At 45.1% G+C, this 24431-nt stretch overlaps 2 protein-coding genes across 2 annotated transcripts in view; one reads left to right on the top strand and one right to left on the bottom strand.

Moving 5' to 3' along the window:
• The window catches only part of ARHGAP31 (Rho GTPase activating protein 31), a 114572-nt gene extending 91479 nt beyond the window's left edge, over nt 1–23093 (bottom strand). Inside the window, exon 1 of the mRNA XM_029213900.1 lies at nt 22904–23093. Within this exon, the coding sequence (XP_029069733.1) occupies nt 22904–23003 (100 nt within the window). The 5' untranslated portion in view covers nt 23004–23093. The remainder of the gene's footprint in view (nt 1–22903) is intronic.
• Nucleotides 15559–24431, top strand: part of B4GALT4 (beta-1,4-galactosyltransferase 4) — a 56306-nt gene continuing 47433 nt past the window's right edge. The window contains exon 1 of the mRNA XM_029213903.1: nt 15559–15768. The gene's annotated coding sequence lies outside the window, so the exon portion shown is untranslated. The remainder of the gene's footprint in view (nt 15769–24431) is intronic.

The raw sequence follows: 24431 nt of genomic DNA, 5'->3' as shown, positions 1-24431 counted from the left end.
GACATGCCTGCGATGGGCCAGAGGAGGGGCAAATGTCTGAGTATAAGAATACACAAAAAGGAAATGATGCGATCGCAGCTGATTCCTGATTGGCAAGGACATGCTGATTCATGGGCGGAAGGGAACAAGATCGGAATACAACTCTTAATGGCAAAGGAAAGAATACATTCATAAACATAATTACTTAGGAAAGGAGATAAGGGAGTAAACGGTAAGCTTTGGCACCTTGAAAATGGCACCATGAAAAGTTCTTTTATAATAAATGTACTTATCAGGAGAATATTTTCTAATCACGGAGATTAGATGTGCAAAATGAACTCGACGTGTTCCTGTTGAGTCCAAGACTGTTGACAGCAGCATTTTGTATCTCAGCTCAAGCAGTTGATTATGGATTGAGAAATGCTTAAACAAAAGTTTAACAAAATGGGCTCCCTTATTTGGAGCCCATTCCTTTTACACAGGGAGGGGAATGGGAGAAAACCAAGAAAGCCTCATATCTACATGCTGTGTGTTCCTGAGATCCTTATGCAGCAGTGAAAATATACACTAATTAATAAAAGCAGGTTTCCTTTGGTTTTGTGTGAGGATCTGGTAGAACGAAGAAAACTGAAGTATCCTGCACATACTCTAACACTAGATACTGTATGAAAACAACTGATGGAGCTGAAATTATGTTGAAACTATGTTAGGTAGAAGGCAAAGCTCTTGTTCTGGGATTGAAATCTAGGATTCCCTGGGTGGTGAACACGGAATTTACCAAACCATACACAGAAAGCTCTCTGTTTGGGCTTAATGATGTCTTGGGTGATTCCAATTCCCCTCCCTTGATTCTTCCCCTACCAGGGGAGATCCCTTGCGGATCTCACCTCTCTTGCTGTTCTCAACATGTGTGGATTATTTCTCACTCCCCCTCGCCCCCACCTAATGAGGTGGGAGGACCCACTCAGTTGAGGGCTAGAATCTGGACCTTCGTGGATTCGCTGTCTTCCCCTAACAACACTCTAATCTCCCCTACATCATCACCCTCCAGCCTCCCCAACTTTATCACTCTATTTCCATTCACTGGAATAGCTTAGAGTGGGCAGGAAGAACCAATTATGGTTCTTTTCAAACTTTCACAGTTAAAAGCTAACTAGAGCCAGGAGATAGGATGTTTCAGCACTAGGACAATGGTAGGATTTCTACAAACAATTGTTGGTTAAATGAAGAAATAGGGAGCACGATGTTTGGGTTGCATAAGACTTTGTATGGGTACCTAGATGGAAGGTGGGAACTGTCTTGTTTGATATCCTGCAACTCATGGAATGCAGTGAAATTTAGCTTCTTAAAAAGTCTTATGCTACAAGGTACAGTGATTTCTTAATATCTTCCATCAAAAAAAAAAGCAGTAGAGAAATCATCTTATTAAAAAATTATAATAGCGGAACAGAAAGCACTTCTGTTTACTTTGCCTAAAATCCAAACACCAAACATAAGCATTTATATGACACTTGGGCTCACAAAATGGAAGAACTTTTTTACCTTGTCCTAAAACACACAAACAAACAAAAACCCTCTAGACTGTTTTATAAAAATATGTGATGAAATCCAGAAGGTGCTTTTATCTCATAACACCCATACCAGAAGATTAATCTCTGTGGTTGGTGTCTTGTTCTGGTTGGGGATATGTCTGAGCCCAGCTTTGGAATCTTCTTCAGTTAGAACATCTGCTCCACAGTTGTTAATGTTTGTTTGGTATTGCCCAAAAGAAGGCAGCAGAAGTGAAGAATTTTTTAACAATGAATCCCAAGATAGACTAGATCAGCAGCATCGCTTATTTTGAAAGGCATTTTTTTGGGAGCAATGTGACCTGTACGTAAAAAAAACAAAACAAAACAAAAATGGGCATGTTGTTGGACCAAGAGATGGATGTCCATCCAATACTGGAATGTAGTTTAGCTTGTTTTCATTACTTCTCAATTTTTTTTTCCCAGAAATATTTGCTCATTGAATTATTACTACATTCCACAAAACTAGCTGAGCTTAGTTTTTAAATTTTTAGACAGAGATTTGAATGTTTAACTCAAAATAAATCATAAATGAGAGACTGATTCCACAGCATTCAATTAAGAGTACACAAGTGTAAAAAAGTCCTAGCTGTCTTAGGAAGTCTAAATAAAATATGTAAATAATCTATATCATTTGGAAATTTGCTACGTTAGGCAAGAAACAAGGACAGTGTCATTTCTTTAGGCTCTGTGAAACTAAATTAAATTAGTTGATCAATAAGAAAAATACCTCATTTTTCTAAATAATGTGAGTGAAGTTCATGAAAAACCAAGCATACTTGCATTTGCAGAGTAGAAAAGTTACATTCAAAGCAAAATTCAAATTATTAGATGATTTTTTTTAAAAGATTAGAGTATAACCCCTCTGTCAATAGTGTTATCTGTAAATTATTCTTATCACAATAGTTATTATTCAAGAGTTCCAATGGAGGTCGTTTATATCAGTTTTAAATTCTACCTGGTGAAAAACCGTTGAGACCTAGCATTTGAAAAACTGTAGACACAGCTGGGTTTAGTTTCAAAGCTCCAAAATTAAAATGAAAGAGGGAAAGACCCTAATCCTTGAAACCATCTGTTCAAAGAACAGTGAAAAAAAAAAAAATGATGACGGTCTTCAGCTGGGGAACAACAATGGCCTCTTAACTGAAATCTGAAAGTCCCCTTCCTATTCACAGTTTCAGCCGATCCTCACAACATCCCTGTGAGGTCTATAAAACAAATATTTTTATCCTCATAAAGCATATATATGTTACTCCATGAATGTCACATGGAGTACTTAACCCCACGTCACACAAAACATCATTAGCAAAGGCAGGACTTCAACCTAGGTTGGCTGCTTCAAAAATTCTAAAGTTCCTTTTCTGTACCAACTTCCAATTCCATTCTTCCTTCCTATCCCCCTTCCTTTCTTTTTTCCTCTCTTTTCTTCTCTTTCATTAAACATTCATTGGGATGCATCTGCAGTGCCAGAAATTATTCTTTGTTGCCAGTGTTCACATAGACACATTTACATCCACAATGGCGAAAAGGCCAGGAACTATTCATAGAAATTTAGAGAAGTGGCATTAAGGCCAGCCCTTCAGCTCTGCTTCATTTCTTTACTGTTTCCATTGAAAATGGAACCTTCTCACATCATGTAAAACACAAAACAGTGTGTTACATATCAGGGCAGTCTCCCCCCTCCCTCACCCCCAGAACTGACTTTGCATGTCTATTCTGCAGGCTCTGTGAAATGTCTTATCTCCAAACAAAACAAGACACAACACAACACCTGGACTGCCCAGAGGAAAGGTTCCAGGGCAAACCTAAGGGCAGCAGATCTCAGAGAGGAGGTATTAGTGAGCTCAGGAGGGGCCATGGGAGATGAATAGTTGGCTGGGTGGGTGACCATGAGACAAAAAAGTTTTGCTGATTTGCAGATTTAAGTAGTAGTGGTTTTCAGACTTTTCTTCTAAGCATGAAGTGCTTTGTTCAGATAAATTTCACCCTGAAGCATAAAACAAAGAGCGCTGAAGAAGGCAGAGTGTTCTGGCTTAAGCAAGGTGGGGAGACCCCAGAGCCCTCCCTTCAGGCCTCTCTAGTGGCCCCTGCTATAAGCAAAGCATAGCACAGATTTTTAAAAAATAATTAATTTTTACTGGAGTATAGTCGCTTACAATGTTGTGTTAGTTTCTACTGTACAGCAAGGTGAATCAGCTATACATATACTTATATCCTCTCTTTTTTGGATTTACTTCCCATTTAGGTCACCACAGAGCAGTGAGTAGAGTTCCCTGTGCTATACGGTAGGTTCTCATTAGTTATCTATTTTATACATGGTATCAATAGTGTATATATGTGAATTCCAATCTCCCAATTCCATAGCACAGATTTAAAGTTATTTGTACTTAAATAGCCCTCAAAATAAGCAGGCAAGCTCAGTCTCTTAGGATTAAAGTATGGTCCCCCAAGCAACTATTTCAGGAAGAGCCCCTAACTCAAGCCCACTCCAACCCAGGGGATTTGGAGAGAAGAAGCAGCTGGTCAGGGATGCCTCTCTTTTCCTGGAAACCTGATTACTTATCTTCAAAGCAGAGAATCTACCCGAAGCGGGACAGGGGGTGTGAAAATAGAAGGTTTGGGTTCCTAGGGAGCTGGCTGGGGGTTATTGGATTGTTGTGGACTGTATTAAGTTTATCCAGTCCTAAAATAACAGTTCTCTTTAGCAAAAGTTACTCAAACACATATCCCTCAGTACCACACTGGGAAATTAGTCATACTTTATAATCCTTTAGCAATTCACTATTTTCAAAGCACACTATTTTCATGTCCATTGTCTTGTCAGATCCCCACCCCATGAGGCAAGCTAGACAGGTATTATTAACCCCATTTTACAGATGAGGAAGCTAAGGTTCAGAAAGATGAAGGGAATCTCACAAGGTCACATGGCAAATACCTAGGTCTTCTGATTCCCAATCCAGAGCTTTAAACATGAACACGATGTACATAAATCTTGTATCCTAGTGAGTAGTAAGTAAAGGCCACAGATTTGGCATGATTAGTTTTGTGTCTTTTGGGAACAGCAGTGTCCTCGTTATGCAGCAGGTGTAATGATGACTTGCTTCATCTAACTCACAGGACTGTGAAGCACAAAGAGATGATTTGGTGCAAGCACTCTGTAAGGTGCAATCTAAGGGTTTGTTACTCCCCAACCCTCAGTCCCCTGCAGTCTTGGCAGGTTCTCTGTCCTTCTAGTAGCTTGGACCTCACTTTTACAAACCCCCCAAAAATGTATCTCACACTCTGTTGGTATCATGCAAGTCTCTTATGAGTGTCAGCTAGTGGCCAGAGGAGCCAGCCAGCCAGCCATGCTTTTGCACAACCTCAAACCAAAGCTCTCTCCCTACGTTGGGGCTTCAGGGATGCGATGCCAAAGGTTTCCAAGACTGCTTTACCCTGAACCCCAAGCAGTGGCCATGAGGACTGTAGGTCCAGCTGATGTTTAGGGAGGGACTCGAGAGGTGTGTGCATGGGCCTCCATGGAGTCATCACAGGTAGGAGGGTCTTTGTCTTCTTGGCAGAATCAGAGCCTGAATTTGGCAGGTTCATCTGAGAGTGATCTGTCCTCTGCAACCAAGTTCTGAGGGGATGACTTTGTAAAGTCAAATGGCAATGTCATCATTTTTTATAGGAATTCACAATTGGGTCTAGGCTGTATATAGATGGAGCCTCTTGCATAGGAGAGCAAGCTACAGATGACAAAAGGTGTCTGATGAACACAAAATCAGAGTAAAGAAAGTTGAAATTTAGAGAATATGTATGCTTTTACAAAAATGAAAATACCTTATTGTTTTTTTAAAGTATAAACATACATGTTCATCATTAAAAAAAAAAATTCAGACTGTAGCAACACAGCAAAGTATACAGAAGAAAGAGAAAAGGATCCATCCAAAGAAAGCCATTGTTAACGTTTTGAGCATATCCCTCCAGAATTTTTCTTACATGTATTGTTACCAAAATGGAATTACGTATACTTTAGGTGTTGTTTTGTAAACTCGTTTACTTAAATATCGTTGGACATTTTTCTGTGCCAGTAAATATATGTCATCCTTTTAATCAGCTATATAATAAAGGATATTTTCCTCAAGCTGTGAGGTAGTCTTATGAATCCTCCTTCTCTCCTAAAGGCATCGTCATCTGAGCCTCTTCTCCTGTCTCAGGGATCCCTGTTGCTGGTTGGTTCTGAGAAACACGCTGACCCATGACTTCTGGCCAACACCAATGAGCAGCCAGAAAACCTCACTGGACCAGCTGCATCTTTTTGGGCAAGCAACTGTACTCTCCAGGGCCCCAGGTTCTCCATGTGTTAAATGAGAGGTTTGGATAGATAGACTTCCTAAGATTCTTTCAGCTCGAACATGATGATTTAGCTTCCGGTTCACTTATCTCTGTGTTTGCCTTGGTACCGGAGGATCCTGGTACTGAGTGAACGGGGTGCCACTGGAGCCCCAGCTGTGCACCTGCATGACCTATTTCAAGACCCTGAAGATCCTCTGCTGGGAGCAGATGGTTGAAGCTGGAAGGGCTGGGGGAGGCACAAGGCTGTGTGGGAGGGTCACATAAGGGAAACAGCTCTCCTGATTTCCTTCCAGTATGGCAGTGAGTGATATCTACAAGGAGGCATCAGATTCACAGCGTATCAGTAAGTACAGCCTTTGGGGCCATTCAGCCCTTTCTGAGCACTAGTGTCTAAAGTGTAGCATCAGTACAGTATTTATTTTCCATTTTAAAAGCCCTCTTCCATATATTATCTCATCAAATTCTCATTCCTGTCTTTTAGGTGAAGAAACTGAGATTCAGGGAGTGGGATGACTTGCCCAAAACCAGATGTTGATCATTTGCCAAATGAAGACTCCCTAAGCTCCACCAGTGCTTCACCAGAGCTCACCCAGCTTCTCCTCCACCTCCACAGTCTCCCCATTGAAACACAGGCACATGACAGATGCACACACATGTGCAAAATACTCATGCAGAACACACCCTCCATCCCCATCCCACCACCACACACACCCAAGACAGCACTGCCCTTCCCTGGGTCCATCCACTCATTCAACACATATCTGTGAGCGTTATGCTAGGCGCCAGTGGTAAACTGATAAACCAGGGGACATGGTTCCTGATCTCACAGCGTTGGTCCAGGGTCAGCTAGAGTCTAGAATGAGGCAAGAACAGGGTGGGGGTGAGAGTGGTACATTCAGTACAGGGTACAATGGGAGCACACAGGAAGGGCCCCTAACCCCTCCTCAGAGGGATCAGGGAAGGCATCCTGGAGGACGAGACATCCAAGCAGAGACCCAGAAGATGGGTTGGAGTTGGCAGGACTGAGGTGGTGGAGCTAAAAAGAGAGACAGGGAGAGTGTTCTACACGGAGGGTGGAGCATGTACAAACACGGGGAGGCGAGGGGAGCACGGCACTTTCGAGGAACCACGAGAAGTACAACGTGGCCAGGGGACCTGCTCAGGTGGGGAGGTGGTGTCCATTGAGGCCACAGAGGATGCAGGTGTCTGAGTGTGATGGGCTGGTAAACCTTGTTGGTATTTATGGAGTTGATGTTTGTCTCGAGGGCATTGGGAAGCCATTGAAGGGTTTAGTGAGTGACGTTGGTGACAAGCTCTCATCAAGACATTCTCCTTTTGGCCACTGTAAGAATCTATGATCGTGACTAATTTCAATCCTACTTTAAGATACACTCTGGCTTCAGTTTCTGCAAAATATATGTATGATCAACTTTAGGATACTTTTCCTGTTTAGGCTGCCACCTCCATTTCACCTGCTTTTGCTGCTCTTCCTGGGTCTCTATGGTCTGGGCCAGGTTGGCTCAGATGACCAGAGCACTGTGATCAAGATGCCATGGATATGCCAGCAAATAGCTTCTTACTGGTCCCTGCTCCCAGCCTCAGCCTTAACCCGGGGCCTGGACTCCATGCAGACAGAATATGGGCGGACTAACCAACATCCCTCAGGTAGACTGGAAAATAAGTTTAAGGTATAATAAGAAGTAAGTGAGCTAGGAAATTCTACCCTCATCGTAAGCAAAGGGAAGCAGTATTACTATTCAATAAGTAACAGATAATAGAAGTTGTCAACGAAAATGATGCATGGCCCATACAACACACTCAATAAATGCTAGATCAATTGAACAGTATTTGGACAATAAGAGAAGCTTTGTAGGAACTTGTAAAAAAGAGGAAGATTTCTATATAAAGAAATGGTTAAATTAACTATGGTATTTTAATGATATCACATATATGTGGAATCCCAAATATGACACAAATGAACCTGTCTATGAAACAGAAACAGACTCACAGATGCAGAGAACAGACTGGTGGTTGCCAAGGGGGAGGGGATTGAGGGAGGGATGGAGTGGGAGGTTGGGGTGAGCAGATGTAACCTTTTAGATATAGAATGGATAAGCAACAAGGTCCTCTTGTATAGCACAGGGAACTATATTCAATATCCTATGATAAACCGTAATGGAAAAGAATATTAAAAAAAGAATGTATAGGGACCTCCCTGGTGGTGCAGTGGTTAAGAATCCGCCTGCACCGGGTTCAAGCCCTGGTCCGGGAAGATCCCACATGCCGTGGAGCAACAAAGTCTGTGCGCCACAACTGCTGAGCCTGCACGCCTAAAGCCCATGCTCTGCAACAAGAGAAGCCGCTGCAATGAGAAGCCTGCGCACCATAACGAGGAGTAGCCCTCGCTTGCTACAACTAGAGAAAGCCTGCATGCAGCAACGAAGACCCAATGCAGCCAAAAATAAATAAATTTATTTAAAAAAAGAATATATATACACACACACATAAAAAATGAATGTATATATATATATATGTATAACTGAATCACTTTGCTGTACAGCAGTAATCAACACAATAATGTAAATCAACTACAATAAAAAAATAAATTATGGTATTTTATTAAAAGTATATATATATTTGCTTGTACATGCACAGAATATCTATGAAAGATTTCCAACAAAATTAACACTAGTTCCTTCCCAGGTGAGGAACAGGTAGGATGAGGACAGGAATAGGAGGGAGATTTTTTGCTATACCTTTTAAATTCTTTTACAATTTGAACCACAGGAACGTAATACCTGATTTTTTTTTAAAAATTAACTTAAAAAACCATCCATTCAGCAGAATCTCAGGCAGTAATTAAAAAGAGTGAGATCGAACTATACTTACAAAAATGGATCATTCTCCAAGATCTATTGTTATTTAAAACAGCATATTTCAGAACATATGTATGTTGTAACTTTAACTTTGTGGGGGAAAAAAACAGAGAATCATTCAATATGTGTATTTTTTAGTACATACACAGAGAAAGGTCTCTGTGTTGTTTGATGCAGTAGTTGTGAGCCACATGTTGCTACATAAATTTAAATTAATTAAAAGTTAACGTTCAGTTCCTCGGTAGCACTAGCCACATTCAAGTGCTAACAGCCAGATGCGGCAGTGGCTGCCATACTGGATAGTGTAGATAGAGCATATTTCCCTCAGTGGGAAAGTTCTCGTGACAGAACTGGTCTCAATGAATCCAGCCCAGACTGTGAACTGGCAAATGGGACTGCAAGGATGTGAGAAGGGTCTTTGTACTTTATAAATCTCTGTATCGTTTGGATTTCTTTTTAACAATTACTTTTACAATTTTACAAGAGTAGAGGATGGCTCACACCTGTAGCAGGTATTTATTGCTCATTAAAATCGCATCCTGCATTTTTTTACGACCCCTGCCATTCCTACTCAGGAGCCAAGGGATGGCAGAGCACCGCTAGAGGAGTTACCCCAGTGAAGGGGGAAGAGAGATGCCCGTTGTCCGCAGTGAACACAAGCCCCTGTTGCCCCCTCAGGCAGCGGCTGACCATGCTGCCAGTCTCACTCCCTTCTGGGCCTCTGCTATTCAGTCACAAGGGACACAATCAGTTTGAGTGCCTGCCAGCAGGAGAAGCAAAAACTGAAGTATTTTTAGTTCTTGGAGTTCTGGAATTTGGCAAGGGCAAGGCGGGCACAAGACAGGGAGTCCCACCTCCAAGGGACCCTGAGGTCTCCTCCGAGATGGGACCTAGGCCGGTGGGGAGGGAAGACCGCTCTGAGGTGGGGACAGTCAGCCCAGAGTGGAATGGGAGCACACGGGGCCAAGCTCAAAAGGGCACCTGGGAGTAGAACTGGCAAGAACAATAGGTCTGATATCTGCTCTGTGTTTTCTTAAATTGGGGGATGACAGGATGAAGAGAAAGCTGGAGGGAAAAAGAGATAGGATGGAGTAGAAATGTGAGCGGGAGGCAGGTGGGAACGAATGTTACAAAAATTTTCACCTCCAATAAAACGTGGATTTGAAATGTTAAACATCACTCTGGTTATCATCCATAAGACAGAGAGAAATGAAATTTCCTAAGATGGAAAATAAATAGATGAAATGAACTCTGAAAGCCTGAGTTACAGCTGCTTGGGGCACCTCACTTTTCCTCCCGCTGAAGGAAGTTTATTCCTAGACTAGGGTCCAATTTTTTCTCAACAGCAACAATAGAAACAGCAAAAAGGACACACGCTTTGAATGTGGCTCGAGATTCTTCTTCCTTTCTCAATCTGGAACTTACTAAAAACCTCATCCAGGAAGGTAGGTGGCTCAGGCTTCAACCTTGTTCCCTTTGTTCTCCTCTCCAGAATGTTGATCCTGCCATACTGTTTTACACCTCGACACCTTTGCTTATATTGTTCCCTCTGTCTGCAATATCGCCCCTTCAGGCAGAGACTACTTAGATTCCACTCATCGTAGAAGATCTAGCTCCTCTGAGTCAGAACTGATGATATCCACTTCCTCCTGTGGTTTGTGTGAGGCTCAGCAGAGGATGTGTCCATCCCCTGCATGGGATTGTGAGCCCCTACAGGGACAGATAATGCCTGCTCATCCCTGTGTCCCAGCTGACCCCGTGCCTGGTGCATGGAAACTGCTTAGTAAATGCTGATGTCCATCTATTCCTCCACTCTCACAATCACCACCCTATTCCCTTCATTCACATTATCAATATCTATGGAGCCAACCATATGCTGTGGGGGAAACAAGACTGTGGTAGGTTGAGTAATGGTGCCTCAAAAATGTCCAGGTCCTTATTCCTGGCATCTGTAAATGTTGCCTCATATAGCTAAAGGGGATTTTGCAGATGTGATCAAACTAAGGATCTTGAGATGAGGAGATTATTTTGAATTATCTCATGTAGTCACAAGGTCTTTATAAGAGAGAGGCAGGAGATCAGACAGAAGGCCATATGAGGACAGGCCAGAGGGAGCAAAGATTCTTCCTGAGAGCCTCCAGAAGGGAACCAGCCCCGTAGACACCTAACACACAGGTGAACAGAGAAAGGTCAGTCTTCAAGGAGCTCATTTTCTTTCTACTCAAGGAAGGAGACAATTTAGGAAACCATGACAGTCGTTGGAGATGAGACATAATAAAGGTCTAAACTTCACCATCCTGATCACCTTCTCAATATACTCCTGTGTATAAGCTTCCAGCTTCAAATGGAGCACTGAGAAATGAACACAGACTCCCTATCTGATTCAACCTGTGAAGAGTGCAGGGTGGATCCCTTGATCCACACCCTCTACAGCCTAAGATGCTGTTCATACGGCCTAAAATTGAGCCAGATACACCTCATTCAGTCAACTGTCAAAATGCAATTGTGGAGCAAAGAAACAGGCACATGTGAAATGTCATACAGGCCAGCTAAAACCCTGGCTTTCCACTGTTCCATCAATGACAGAAACAGACTCATTTTCCAGATTTATAACTCTCCTGAAATACAGATGGAAAGTAGAAGGTTGGATGGCGGTCACTATGATTATAGCCTTTCGCCAGAACCCATAACCCTCATTTTATTTCTTTCCAGTTTTGCTTTTAAATTGTTTTCTTTTTCTGATTACTACAGAAATGTACAATTTAGAAAGTTTACCACATTCCCACCCCAGAAATCTGTATCAACAGATATGAATCTTAAAACCAGCATTTTTATGCATTCAACCAAAGAAAATAAATAATTATGTGTATATAAGAGAATTAAAGAAAAAAACAGAAAGAAGGAAACCCCTAGGGATATATGGGAGACTTGGAATATTTGTTCTCATCTGCTTCTCAACTTCCTTGTCTGTAGCATTACTCAGGAACCACATTCTGAGTAATGAGGCTGAAACAGGATAAGATTTCTAATCACCAAGGAAATAAGAACCACAGTTAACACTTATGGAAGGTTAACTAAATTCCAGGCAGTGCGCTAGTTTATTTAATCCTCATAATGACCCTGTGTGACAGGCACTATTATTCTCACAATCCTCACTTTATAGATGAGGAAACTGAGGCACAGAGAGGTTTGGTAGCTTGTCCATGGTCACACAGCTAGCATGGGGTAGAGCTGAGATTTGAACCAAGGCAGACTATCAGCATAAAAGCCACATACTAGCCACTTTGCCACAGGCACTGCATCTCAGAGAGGTTAACTGATTTCACTAAACTGCATCTATTAAGGCAGGATACCAAACTAACAGGCTTTATGAAGATTATGTTTTTAAATAAGGAGGGGAACAAAAGGGCTTTATGAAAAATTCAATGAATCAAGATACCACATTCCCATAATAATTTAAAAAGATTTCCCCCCCTCAATTTAAGTAGTAAAAATACATGTTCACTGTTGAAATTTGGGGCAATATAAAAACTATAACGAAAAAAAAATCATGTGGTTTCACTTAGCTGCTTCTTTTTACAAGCTAGTCAAAGTGAGATCAGTAGGCCAAAGATATCACAATCTCCTGGAGCTCATCTTCAAAATGTAGATCCCTAGGCCCCATCTCAGACCTCCAAGAGCAGAATCTCTGAGGGACTGACCTCAAATACTGACCTGCAATGGCACTTTACAGCTTGCAGCCCTAAAAACTGTAGAACTCATTCTGTGGGATCGTGTGTTCTCCACAGACCCAGATACTACTGGACCTATGCAAATGCCCATTTGAAACTTTTATTAGATGTCCATTTTGTTTCAAGGAGTCCAAATGGGAACTTAAGGAGTATTTCTAATACTCCTTAAAGTGTACTAAAATTTAACCAATATTTCTCAAATTCTGAAATTAAATTTTAAATGAAATGAAATTTTAAAAGTAAACACTCCATTTTTAGTCATCCTGATGCCTAGTAAAGTTTGAGTATCATTGCCAGAGCCTTAAAAAGAGAGGCCCAGAACTCTTGGACCCATAATTCAGAACTCATACTCTCCCCTCCCACCTGCCCCCAGAACAGCCTCCCCCCTTTCCTTTCTGAAACCAAGTTGACTTTAGGAGCAGTAAAAAAAGGGGAACTGAGGAAACCAAGTCTCATTGGAGAGTCAGACTTGGGTAAGGGAAAACAGGTTACTGGATGGATATATTTTCCTGACCTTCAGCTGCAGGCTCTGTGTCCAGGGTCCAACAGCTATAATGCAGCCCCTGAGAGCCCTCGAGTGGGGTTTGTGCCCTCAGCTCTGAGCCGGATTCAGAGCCCTGCATCCAGCTTTGCTTTTCCAGAAAGCAAAATGGCTTCTCTCCACTAACACCAGGCCCATACTCTAGCTATTAGCCAAACAAAGGATTTTCCAAATATGGACCCGAGAAGCATGTGCACTTCAATTAAATGCAACAAATATTTAATGGGACTCCAATATGAAGCTTAAATAGCTAAAACATATTAAAAAGAAAGCCAACAACTGACGCCAAAAAGCGTGAGTCCTTAAAGAACAGAACAGCAAGACAAAAGCCAGAAAGAAGAACAAAAATATGCATTGTAGGGGAGGGGCAATAGGGAGGTGTAGATTTATATGGAAGAGTTGACATCATTGTTTCCCAATAATACTCAACATGCAGGAAACAGATGGGAAAGCAGTGGTGGAAGGGGCTACTTATGGTAACAGGGCATGCTCTCTGTTTAGAATCCTGCCATTTGGAACCTCAACGTTTGACTTTGAAAAACTGGGGATGGGAACTCCATTGCCAGCAGTTTTATTAAAGTTGAACTAAATCCTGCTGAACTTATCACCTTGGCAATGCATGGATAAAAGCAGCTCTGCATATCAGACCCTGATTTACTGCCGGCATGACTGCAGCTGTTTGGGTCCAGAGGAGACAAAGCTAGGAAAGCGGAATTTAATGTCGGACAGACATGGTTTGACTTCTGGTTCTCCCAGTTCCTAGCTGGGTGATGTTAGGCAAGTTGCTTAATCTTTCTGAGTTGGTTTTCATATATAAAATGGGGGAGGGGGAAGATCCCTGGTGGCCTAGTGGTTAGGATTCCGAGCTTTCACTGCCATGGCCCAGGTTCAATCCCTGGTTGGGGAACTGAGATCCCGCAAGCTGTGTGGTACAGCCAAAAGTAAATAAAATTAAAAATAACAATAAAATAAAATGGGGGGGGGCAAAAGAGAACTTTCCACATGCAGTGGGGAGAGATTGAGGCTGCACATTTATGCACATGTAGATTTAATCAAGAAACATACTTAGGGTGGTCACTTGACATCATTTTAAATGTTTTATGTTTTAACAGAATCTCCCGTTCCCCTGCTCTTGGGCCAGGCGCAGACACAGCCAGACCAACTGCCACACTTGTGATCAGCTACAGTGCCTTCTCCCGACAGTAGGATCACTCTCCTGCCACTGAAGACAGCTTCTGTCACCCCGGCCAAGGGTGCAGCCAAAAGGGTTGCAGGCTTGGAGGTCCCCCCACTCCAAGCCTGGCCATTACAAGTCACAGTCAACTACCTTTCCCACAGTTTAAGCATCTTCTCCCCCAGGGCTCAGGAGGGTGTGACCAATTACAAGTGTCAGGCAAAACCATGTGGTTTCCTGTCTGAAGAAACCAACCACTCTATCTCCCCGTATCTCCGTCATTCCTCACGGGTCAGATGATGTTTACTGTTTTATTGATTTATTCCCCCCTTACAAACAATCCACTCATAGTTCTCTTTCACTCGGTTGCCTTGAATGTTAGCATCTCCCGCTTGCACCTTCTGTAGAACCCTCATTTCATTCTTGGTACTCTTTTGGTTATTTTCCTGTCTTACGCAACCCACTAGGCTGAGAGCAACTTGAGAGCATCTTTGTAAACCCCAGAGTGTCCAGCATATTGGAGTCCCATTAAATATTTGTTGCATTGAATTGAAAGCCCCATACAAGATGGTTTCTGAATAAAACCATGAAAAGAGCCAGGGAAAGAAATATGCATAATTACACAAATTAGCTCAATTCACGAAGGCTATAGATTTATTTAGTTTGCCAGCCTCCTACTTTTTATGTCAGACTGTTTTCTGCTGTCTGTAACAGCAAGAGCTGGTATAAGGTGCTTTTGGGGAGGGTGACATTCACCCCTCTCCCTCTGGGGGGTGGCGGCGAGGGGGCCCCCAGAGGCATACTGGGTCAGCATCAGGCCATGGGCATGGTACCAGGGCATAGTATGCATGAGCCAGGCTTGAACTAGAACAAAGAGTGCCTGAGACTCGATCCCAGAAACTCAGTTGGTTCTGGGGCCCCGCCAAGAATGTGATTCATACCAAGGAGTGACTGGTGAGGCACTAGGGATAGTCAGTGTTTCTGGGGCACCCCGTGCAAAGCCTGGGTCCATTTCTAAATGGGAGTAGCTATGCGCCCTTGTGGGGAACCTTGAACAATCTTGGATTCCTGCTGTTCCAGCATATCAGCAATGTCCCAGGTCCTTAGCTTCCTAGAAGGGCCCTAACTCTGGCTTCCTGAGGAGGAAACAGGGTCCATCAATCACCTGCTGTGTGTTAGCCTCAGGGAGGCCAGCGAGCTACCCAATCTGCATGAGCTGCCCAAGGCCACCCGCCTTTAGCCGAGCTCAGCGTCCACTTGCAAACACAAAGCCAGTGAGAAAACAGAATATCAGGTAGAATGAGGATCAAACTGGGTGCCTCTGACTCTAAGGCAAGTGCTGTTCCAGGAGGGAAGGAGGATTGTGGCTGCAGTAGGCAGGGAGGGGCCTGGGAGGAAAAGGTAGGGGACTTGAAAGTTAGTAGGTGGGGTTAGAGTATGTGTGTGTGAAAAGCTCCTGACAGAGAGTGAAGTGCTATGCAAACGTTAGCTGTTATTATTACTATTCTCCATCTAGGCTGGGGGAAGAACAACGCAAGGGAGAAAAGGCTACTTTTTGCAGGTTAGTTCTTTTTTTCTTTTGACAAAACTGTAACATAAATGTCAAATTATGAAATATGCTATTTTGGGAGATTGTGTCTGTGCCTAAGACAGGCTTGGCTTTGGGAGTCACACTAGATCTGGATTTAAATCTTGCCTATCTTATCTCTACAATCTTGGCAAGTGATTTAACCTCTTGGATCTCAGTTTTCTCCTCTGTAAAAAGGGTAAAAATGCCCAATTCTTACAGATTTCGAAAATATTACTTTGTACGTATAAAGTGACTGGCACATAGTAAGCAATGAATGCAGACTGTAACTCTACAATTAAAAATAACAAGCAGGTGTGGTTTGGGGCTCAGCTTTCATTTCTGGGTCCCTTCTCTCCTTCCAAGACACCCCCCCTTCCTCCCCCTTCCTTTAGCAGCCTAATGTTCTCAGCTTTCTCTATCAAAAGCTGCTCTTAAAAAAATCTAGCACCAGTATCTGTCTCTTCTGATTTGAAGTCATCATGCTTTCTCAGGGGTCCCTTATTTTAAGGCTTACCTAAAATTGCATACTGGGGGGAAGATTAGCGGGACGGTGGGGGGCTGCTATCTAGACACCTAAAGTTCCATCAGGCTGTGGCTCCACCTCAGTCAGGACTCAAGGACAGTCCTTTGAGGGAGGAACACCAAAACCTAGTAAACTGAAGGGTGACATTTGTGTTGGGGCATAGAGAGAAACAGAAAATCAGGTGGGAATGCACCTGTAAGCAAAAAGAAAATTAAATCTGAAGTGTGACAAGTGGGTAAATGCCACTTTGGCTTCAATACAGGGCAAGCAATGAGTGAAAAAGAAAACAAAATAGAAAATCGAAAGAGCTAGTAGCGCCATGTTCCTGGGCCTCAAGGCTGGGGTGAAGGAACCAGACCAAGGAAAGTGGAGACCTGAGACCCAGAAGGTGCAGGTTGGGGGGGGGGCGAGGGGGGGGAGGTGCCCGGCAGCTCACACTGACTAGCCTGTTCTGGAGGAAATAAGCACTGGGTAGTCCCAACCAGAGGGTCTATCACTACTTTGTTCCAATATCTAATGGAAGAGGAGTTGGGGGGCACTTCTTATCCCCAGACTGAGTCCTGGACCTCTCAGCCCTGTCCTCCTCTCCCACCCTCTGCCACGGAATCCCAGGAAACTTTCTGCAGGGAGGTGACCCCCAGGAACAATCGGTCCCTAGCAAGTGCTTCAGAACTGCCTTGGTCAGTCAGCTTCTGGAATTTAGAATGTGTTCTCCCCTCATCCCCACTCCCACAGGAAAAGGTTTCCAGGCTAGCCCACAGATGCCTAATGGATTAAGGGGGGAAATAAAAAGAATGTATCAAAAACTACAGCTCTAATGGCATTGGGGAGCTTATCCACCACTTAGAGCATCATCTATGGGAAAATGTGTTCCCAGTTCCAACTTGTTTCCCTCTGCCCCAGCAGATGGTCCACTGGGCTCTAGGGCAGGTCTGGGGCTACCTTAGCAGTCCCAAGGCCTGGGCCTCCAGCGGCTGGAAGGCATCTGGGCAGCTGCCAGTGGGGGTGGTAAGGGTGGAAGAAGGGCGAGGCTATGCCTGTCCTCAAGGGGCTCCTGGCAGAGGTCTGGAGACTGGGCAGGAGGGAGGGATGTGGGTAGGCGGAATGGCTGTTTCCATCCTCTGGGTGGGTTGTTTACCATATCCAGACCATGCAGAGTCAGTTACAGTTTGGCTTCATGCAATCAGTCAGCTTGCTCCAGGTTTAAAAGCCTTAATTCTCCTTTTAGTTCTTCCTGTTTCACTGTGGGAGCCCAGATCTGGGGATGCCCCTCTGAACTCAAGCCCATGAGGTGGCTGTTCTGTCTGCACAAACTCCACCTCCAGGACCTGACTTCTGTTTCAGTTCCCTGAAGGTCCGGGAGTGGCTGGGTACCTTTCTCAGATCTTTCTGAGGGCCCCTTAGTTTCAGGTTGACATTTTGCTCTCCCACCACTGTATACTGATGGTCCACTCCCCAGAGGCTCTGGGAAATCCCTCCGTGAACTCTCCATTCAGCAGGACAACTAATCTGCTTCCTGTCCCTCTTGGTGCTTAATTAACCCATCTGACCATATCATTTACTCGCTTCATCGGAGCCCTCATGCATTCAGTCATGGATAGTATGTGGTTATGCTAGGGCAAGTCCAGGGTGTTATGATAACAACAGCTACATTTAGAGCTTACCTGACGCATACCCTCTGCTAAGTGCTTTGCCCATAGTAACTCATTTCTCTTCACACCAGTCCTCTTATCCTCAATTCACAAACGAGGAAAGTGAGACCCAGAGGGGGTAAGTAACTTGCTCCAGGGTCACTCAGCTGGAACAGGCAAAGTTAGGATTCTACCCCAGGCTGTAGGCTTCCAGAACTCTTAATGGGAGCCCCCAGCAGGGGGCACCTGACTTGGGAGGATCAGGGAAGGTTTCCAGAAGCAGCTGAGACCCAAAGGATGAAGAATTAGCTAGGAAAGGTGTGAAAACAATGCCAGGCAAGACGCTGGGAAGGAGACCACTAACCCAAAGAGGATGCCCCTGCCATTCAATGTTAAATCTTCTCGTGAACAGAAAAATATTCACCTTCCTCGCTAACACTTTGCTCCTGTTTATGTTTGGATTTTTTGTCTATTTAATTGAAGATAAAAGCTTTTGCATTTTCTCCTTCAGTCATGACAGCTAACTTCAAAGCTTAATTGAGCCATTGGTTTCTGAAAGTTTGTTCACATCCCTTAGACTGTAAATTTCTTGAGTCTGGAGTGCCTGTTTCTTTCTCTCCCACCGTACCTCCACAGCGCCTTATACTGGTTTCTTAAATAAGCGAATAAACAAAGTGAGAGAATGACTTAGCTTCAGAAATGTAGAATAGCTACGCCTCAAAGTTCCCATTGCCTTATCCTTGTTCTTTGAAATGCTGGGGCTATCTTACTCTCATCAAGCTTAAAATTATATTTTGTAATGGGTGTTTATTCGTTATGAACCTTTTGTAATCCCTCGATTCAAATACGTATATGTTTTTTCTTTTCAACCTGATAAGAACTAGAAAAAAACCTTCAGGAATAAGGTTCTTATCAAACATTCAGAGGGTACATTCTGAAGAGTCAAGGCTGCTTATCCAGGGAGAAAATGATCTGTAAGCCCCTGCACTATAAGCAGTGGTTCTCAACTCTTCCTGCATTCCAGAATCATCTAGGAAGCTTTTTTTTTTTTTTTTTTTTTTTGCGGTACGCGGGCCTCTCACCGTTGTGGTCTCTCCCGTTGCGGAGCACAGGCTCCGGACGCGCAGGCTCAGCGGCCATGGCTCACGGGCCCAGCCGCTCCGCGGCATGTGGGATCTTCCCGGACCGGGGCACAAACCCGTGTCCCCTGCATCGGCAGGCAGACTCTCAACCACTGCGCCACCAGGGAAGCCCTCTAGGAAGCTTTTAAAACATACCTATGCCTGGGCAGCAAGAGATTCTGATTTAATTGTTCTGAGAGGGGGCCTGGACATGAACTTTTTTTTCATGCTCCCCAAGTGATTCTATTGTGCTACCATCATGGCAAACCACTGCATGGACAATTATCCCTTTTTACCAGGGAGTGAGTCAAATGGCAGAGACTGTTGGGAAGGGTGAGGAAGTCCTCAGCCCTTAGAGTGGGACCAGCACGGAGGCAGAAGATAGCTTTCCTGTAATGCTCTCTTACTGGTCCCTTGACTCCTGGCCCCAGCATTTTCAAGCACTGTGGGAAGACCCAGAGCATTTGATTCAGAGGGGAGAGGTAGGAAATGCTCTTGGATGCACTCTGGCCTCACGGGGCTTCATCCACAGCCTCCCAACTGCAGGTGACACAATGATGTGGTTTTCATCACACAGCTGCAAGCAAGGGTCTTCGTATTCAGTGGTCAAAAAGAAGAAAAAGAAAGCTGTACTATTTTCAGCAGCAGCAGTGAGGAAGTGATGATCTTCTCCCTCTATTCCAGACAGGAAGAGAAAGTTCTCTGGTTCCCAGGGGAGAGCTAGGGGTTGGGGCAGCAGCCACCATGCTGGAGGGGAAGGGAAAGAAACACTGGCTAACTTGGCCAGGAGCAACTTCATGCCATTCTTGGGTGATCTCACCAGCCTGCAGAAAAGTGGCCAAAGAAGCAAAAGGGGGAAATTGGCCATTCGTATCAACCCTATGTGCAGCTTGGGACGACCAACAGCAGAGCCTGAACATGGCATCTGTATGGCTGCCTGAAGAAACTGTATACACGATTTGTGTGTGTGTGTGTGTGTGTGTGTGTGTGTTTCTAAGGAAAGGTTTCTGCTTTTCATCAGCTTCCTAAAGATTAAGGACAACACTGGCCCCGAGCAACGTCTGCGCTAAGTTAAACACCTATTTGTCACCCTGCCTCATTAGATTTGTCCAGTTGAAGGTAGCAGGACTGGGTTACAGCAGTTGGCAGAAGTGGATGACATTTTTCCTCTGTGCTCAGTCCGGGGGTATAAATTCCTCATGTTCAGGTGGTCTGAGCACAGCTAATTGTCACCAGCTTTGCCTTGTACCCCAGCTCAGAGATTTCCCTCCCCCCCCCAAACACATGGGCTCTCTTGGATTCCCCACATCTCTGTTCTTTCCTTCTGCCCTTGTGTTCCCAGACCTGAATCCACTTTTCTGCCTCATTTTATCCTTGACCTCCAAAGCTGAGTAACTGGGATGTCAGTCTTGTGAGGCCCTCCCCAGCCTTCTAGATCCTAGTTACCATGCTGACTTGTCACCCTCAGGATTCTGGGCTGAACTTCCAAGGTGGTGAGCAAAGGGGCACTACCCAGGTCAGTTTTTCCTCCCTGGGGGCAGAGTCCAGGCCTTGTCTATTAACTAATACATGTTTCAGAAAGTCCATGAGGAGGACACATTGTTTTAGAGAAAACATTAGCACTGACTCTATTTATTGATGCTACACTAAAAGAAAAATAAGAGACAACTGCTTAACTAGTTTTAGATGTGGGAAAAAAGAAATCCTAATTATTCTCATTTATATAAGCTGCTTATTATGCCTGCCTAATTCCTACGTGGCACAATAATGGTGTATGGATCATTAAGTGGGTCAATTTCCTTCTGTTTCAAAGGAACTTTATTCAGGTATGTCAGTCTTGAAAGTTTGCTGATTCTGGGGCAGGGCTGTCTGCTTTCAATTAACGGGAAAAAAAATCATTAGAGGAGAATGTTGGCCTAGATAAGGATGCCAGGGAGGGGAGAGGAGGCTAGTGGGCCAGAGCCCTCTGTGTCCCTCATGATTGACTGTATGACCTTAGGCCGGTCACTTTACCTCTCCCGGCTTCCCTCCCTTCTCCCCAGGGCAGGAAGAGCACGGGGTACTGGTTTCAATTTTTTTTTCTTTAAGAGTAGCCCCTTTTCTTTTTTTTCCTGAACGAAACATATATAAAAACCCAAAATATAAATCAGGTGAAAGAGGAACCGTTTAAAGCTGCCTTTGAGGAGTCTTCACAGAACCCTAGGATTCCTTGCTCATCCTAGGATCTGTGACATTGTAAGAATGAGTCAGGACTGATAAGCACCTCCATGCAACTCTCAGCTTTGGAGTGAGGGCCCAGAAGAGCACCCACTTGGTGAAAGGTGGTATCCACGAGCATTCATAAGTGAACATGGACATGAGCCTGAAGGCCCCCTGCAAAAACAGGTGGAGGAGAACCATTTCATTCTGATCTTCTGAGGGTAGTGATTAAGATGCATAGTTGGAGTTCTCTCACACTCAGAAAAACTCAACCTAAGGATGTTATTTCAAATCTACCTCTCCAGATTGTTGGAGAGGATTACATGAATTGACTCAGTTGTGTCCCAGTTTCAAAAGAGGCAGTTTTGAAACCTGTGGTCCCCCAAGCTGTAAAATACTAAGCCATCTGTCCTAATGACATGGCAGCCCCTGAACTCAAGGACACCACAGGAATATCACACCACTGCAAATTACTAGGTGGTGCTAAGTCCTTAAAAAAATGAAATAGAAACAAAAGCACTGCTCTGTTTTTGAGATGCACATTTGATATGAGCTAATCAAATAGTTTTTGAGATTATTTTCCTGGAGGCAGAGTTATTCTGCAGTTAGCCCTTCAGTTTCCCCCCTTTGTTGTATCTATCTATGTATAAACACAAGGCCCATATAGTGGACTTTTTTCTTTCTCACTGAAATTTCTGAAGAGAAGGCCTTTTTGTCACGGGTAAGTGCAGGGCCAGTCAACCTTAACAAAAGCAGTCATTTAATGCTCAATTTCCTCAACTTTCCTTTGATTAAAAACTTCTCACTTCAAATGCTGGTACTGTATTATAGATTGTTTTCTTTCGCCCTCCCCCCCCAACAAACGTTTAATAAGTTGTCTCTACCCTGGAGGATTCCCTTTTTTTTTCCCAGTCCGACCTTGAAAACATAGAGGCTCTCCTTTTCATGTACAGACCCTAAACTATTTTAAAATCAAGGCCCTCTGACCTTTTTACAACACTCTTCTTGTCAGACACACCAAACGCTAATCTGAAAACCAAGAGGAGGTAGAGGGTCTGAGGGGTTGGGAAGGGGAGGGAGGGAGCTACTATATATTTGGCATCAGTTCAGAAATTCAGAAAATGTTTGTGCAACCACTCCCCCGGCCAGGATCCACCGCACCCCCGCCTTCCAGCACATTAATAAAAAAAGATGTGAGCGGATGAAATCGGAGAGCCCGGGAGGGACACCTAAGGCGGTCATAATTACGTACCCAGAGAATCCCACTGAACACCACACCACAGATCGAGGCCTCCTCCCTCCCCTCCGACATCCAAAGTTTAGGAACAGGACCTCTCAAGCCCCCCACCCCCAAGCCCCAGAGGTGGCCGGTTAAACGTGTAGCAGCACCGGCGCACCGCCCATTAATGGCTTGGGTGACACAAACGGAAGGGCTGACACAACCTCTGCACGTCGGGGTGGCAGCGTTACGCACCTTAAGAATCATGTATGTTTAAAAAAAAAAAAAAAAGCACAGTGAGCGCTCAGGCCTGGAATACATTAACTTGGGAATTGAAGGCAACACGCCCTACGAGAGTCCCTCTCTCTCTCTCTCAAACAAAAAGAAGCGGGGTGGGGCGTGGAGGGGGGGTAGGGAGGCGAAGGCACTTTACCATCCTGTCCTGAGCTTTCCAGATACTCCGTCAGGTCACAGCCAAAGGCGCTGGCGGCTCCCTTTCGTTTCAGCTTCTGCTTGGCACCCTTGTTCTTCATGAGTTAGTCCCAAAGAGGTTGCCCCTCCGTCTTCCCCTCCCCGCTGCTTGGCACCGCGCCTGCGATGGTCTCCGGGGGAGGTTAGATCAGTGGTTGCGGCGCGGCGCTGGGGGGCCGCATGGGCGTGGGGAAGAGCCTGGGCCCGGGGCAGCGCGCATGGAGCCCGCGGGGCGCGGAGCCCGGCGCGGGCGCGGAGCCTGAAATCCACGGCGCTCTCCTCCAGGGCCGCGGTGCCGCAGGCCGTGTGGAGCTGGCAGCGGCGGGCCGGCGCGCTGGGAATGTCACTTCCTCACTTGGAGTCCCAGGGACTTTCACGGGCTCCCGCGGTGTCTTCGGGCGTTCTCCTCCGCTTCGGAGGGAGGGCGAGCTCTCCGGTCCGTCTTCTAGAAGACCGGGAGTGGCCGAGAGCGTGGGGAAGCCGGCGGCGGCCAGGGGCGCGGAGACAGCCCGGGGGCTGCCGTAGGTCCTCTGTCCGGCGCGCGCTGTCCTGTCTTCAGACGGCTTTGGTAGAACGAAAAACAAGCATCCTGTCTCTCTCGCCCGCCCTCACGCCTTCCTTTTTTTCCTGTCTTACAAATCCTAGGATCATCCAGCTCAGGAAATGCTGGAAGGAAGTTAGCTAGGGAGGGGGGTGGAGGGTGGAAATTTTTGGCAGCTCCGTGCTGGTGTGTGTATGGAGCCGGAGGAAGTAGGTGGGTGGGTTGAGGAGGACGGGGTGGGGGAGAGAACGCGCTCTTCGGAGAGCTGTTCTGCGACTCTGGAGATAACTGGGCAGCTCGGGAGGAAATCGCCGCTCTCCTAGGAGCACCCGCAGCCCGAGCCGCCCGCTTCCTGCCCCACCGACGGCTCTTTGAAGACAGCAGGAGGAGGCGCGCTGGCTTTCTGGATGGAGGGGGCTAGGTGGGACTGAAAAAAAGTGGCCTGCCTTGTTTTTATCGTCATTGTCATCATCTCTTTGACACTTTCTATTTCGGTGCCTGTCTGCTCCTACACAGACACTTAAAGAGTAATGACGGAAACAAAAACAGGGATTCCAGCGGAGAAACCTGACGGGGAGCGGTTTTCAGCCGGCCACTCCCAACCTTCCACCCTCCTTTCCGGCGCCCAGGTACCCCCAACCCAGCCAGGTCCCCTCCCAAGCTGAGGGAGGGATGGAGGCTGCCGCTTTGTAACCACTGCTCAGGAAATTAGATTTCTGGTTAGAGATTCAAGCACGCGCGCGCGCACACACACACACACACACACACACACACACACAAACGCTCACACAGACGTTATTGCAAAGTTTGCTAAATGGAAGTGATCTGGGGGGGAAGTCTCAGATTTAAGGTGACTCTGATATTCTGACCTAATGTGGAGAAAGCAGTCTCCCAGGTTATTTCATAATTTGTCTCAAGTGTTCAGGAGGGCATGTTTTTGCTTCTCCAG

Source organism: Monodon monoceros, unplaced genomic scaffold, assembly GCF_005190385.1.
Source record: "Monodon monoceros isolate NGI ecotype Baffin Bay Population unplaced genomic scaffold, NGI_Narwhal_1 Super_Scaffold_11, whole genome shotgun sequence".
Taxonomy (NCBI): Eukaryota; Metazoa; Chordata; class Mammalia; order Artiodactyla; family Monodontidae; genus Monodon; species Monodon monoceros.
The sequence above is the reverse complement of the archived record's forward strand: the minus strand, read 5'-3'. Positions and strand labels throughout refer to the sequence as shown.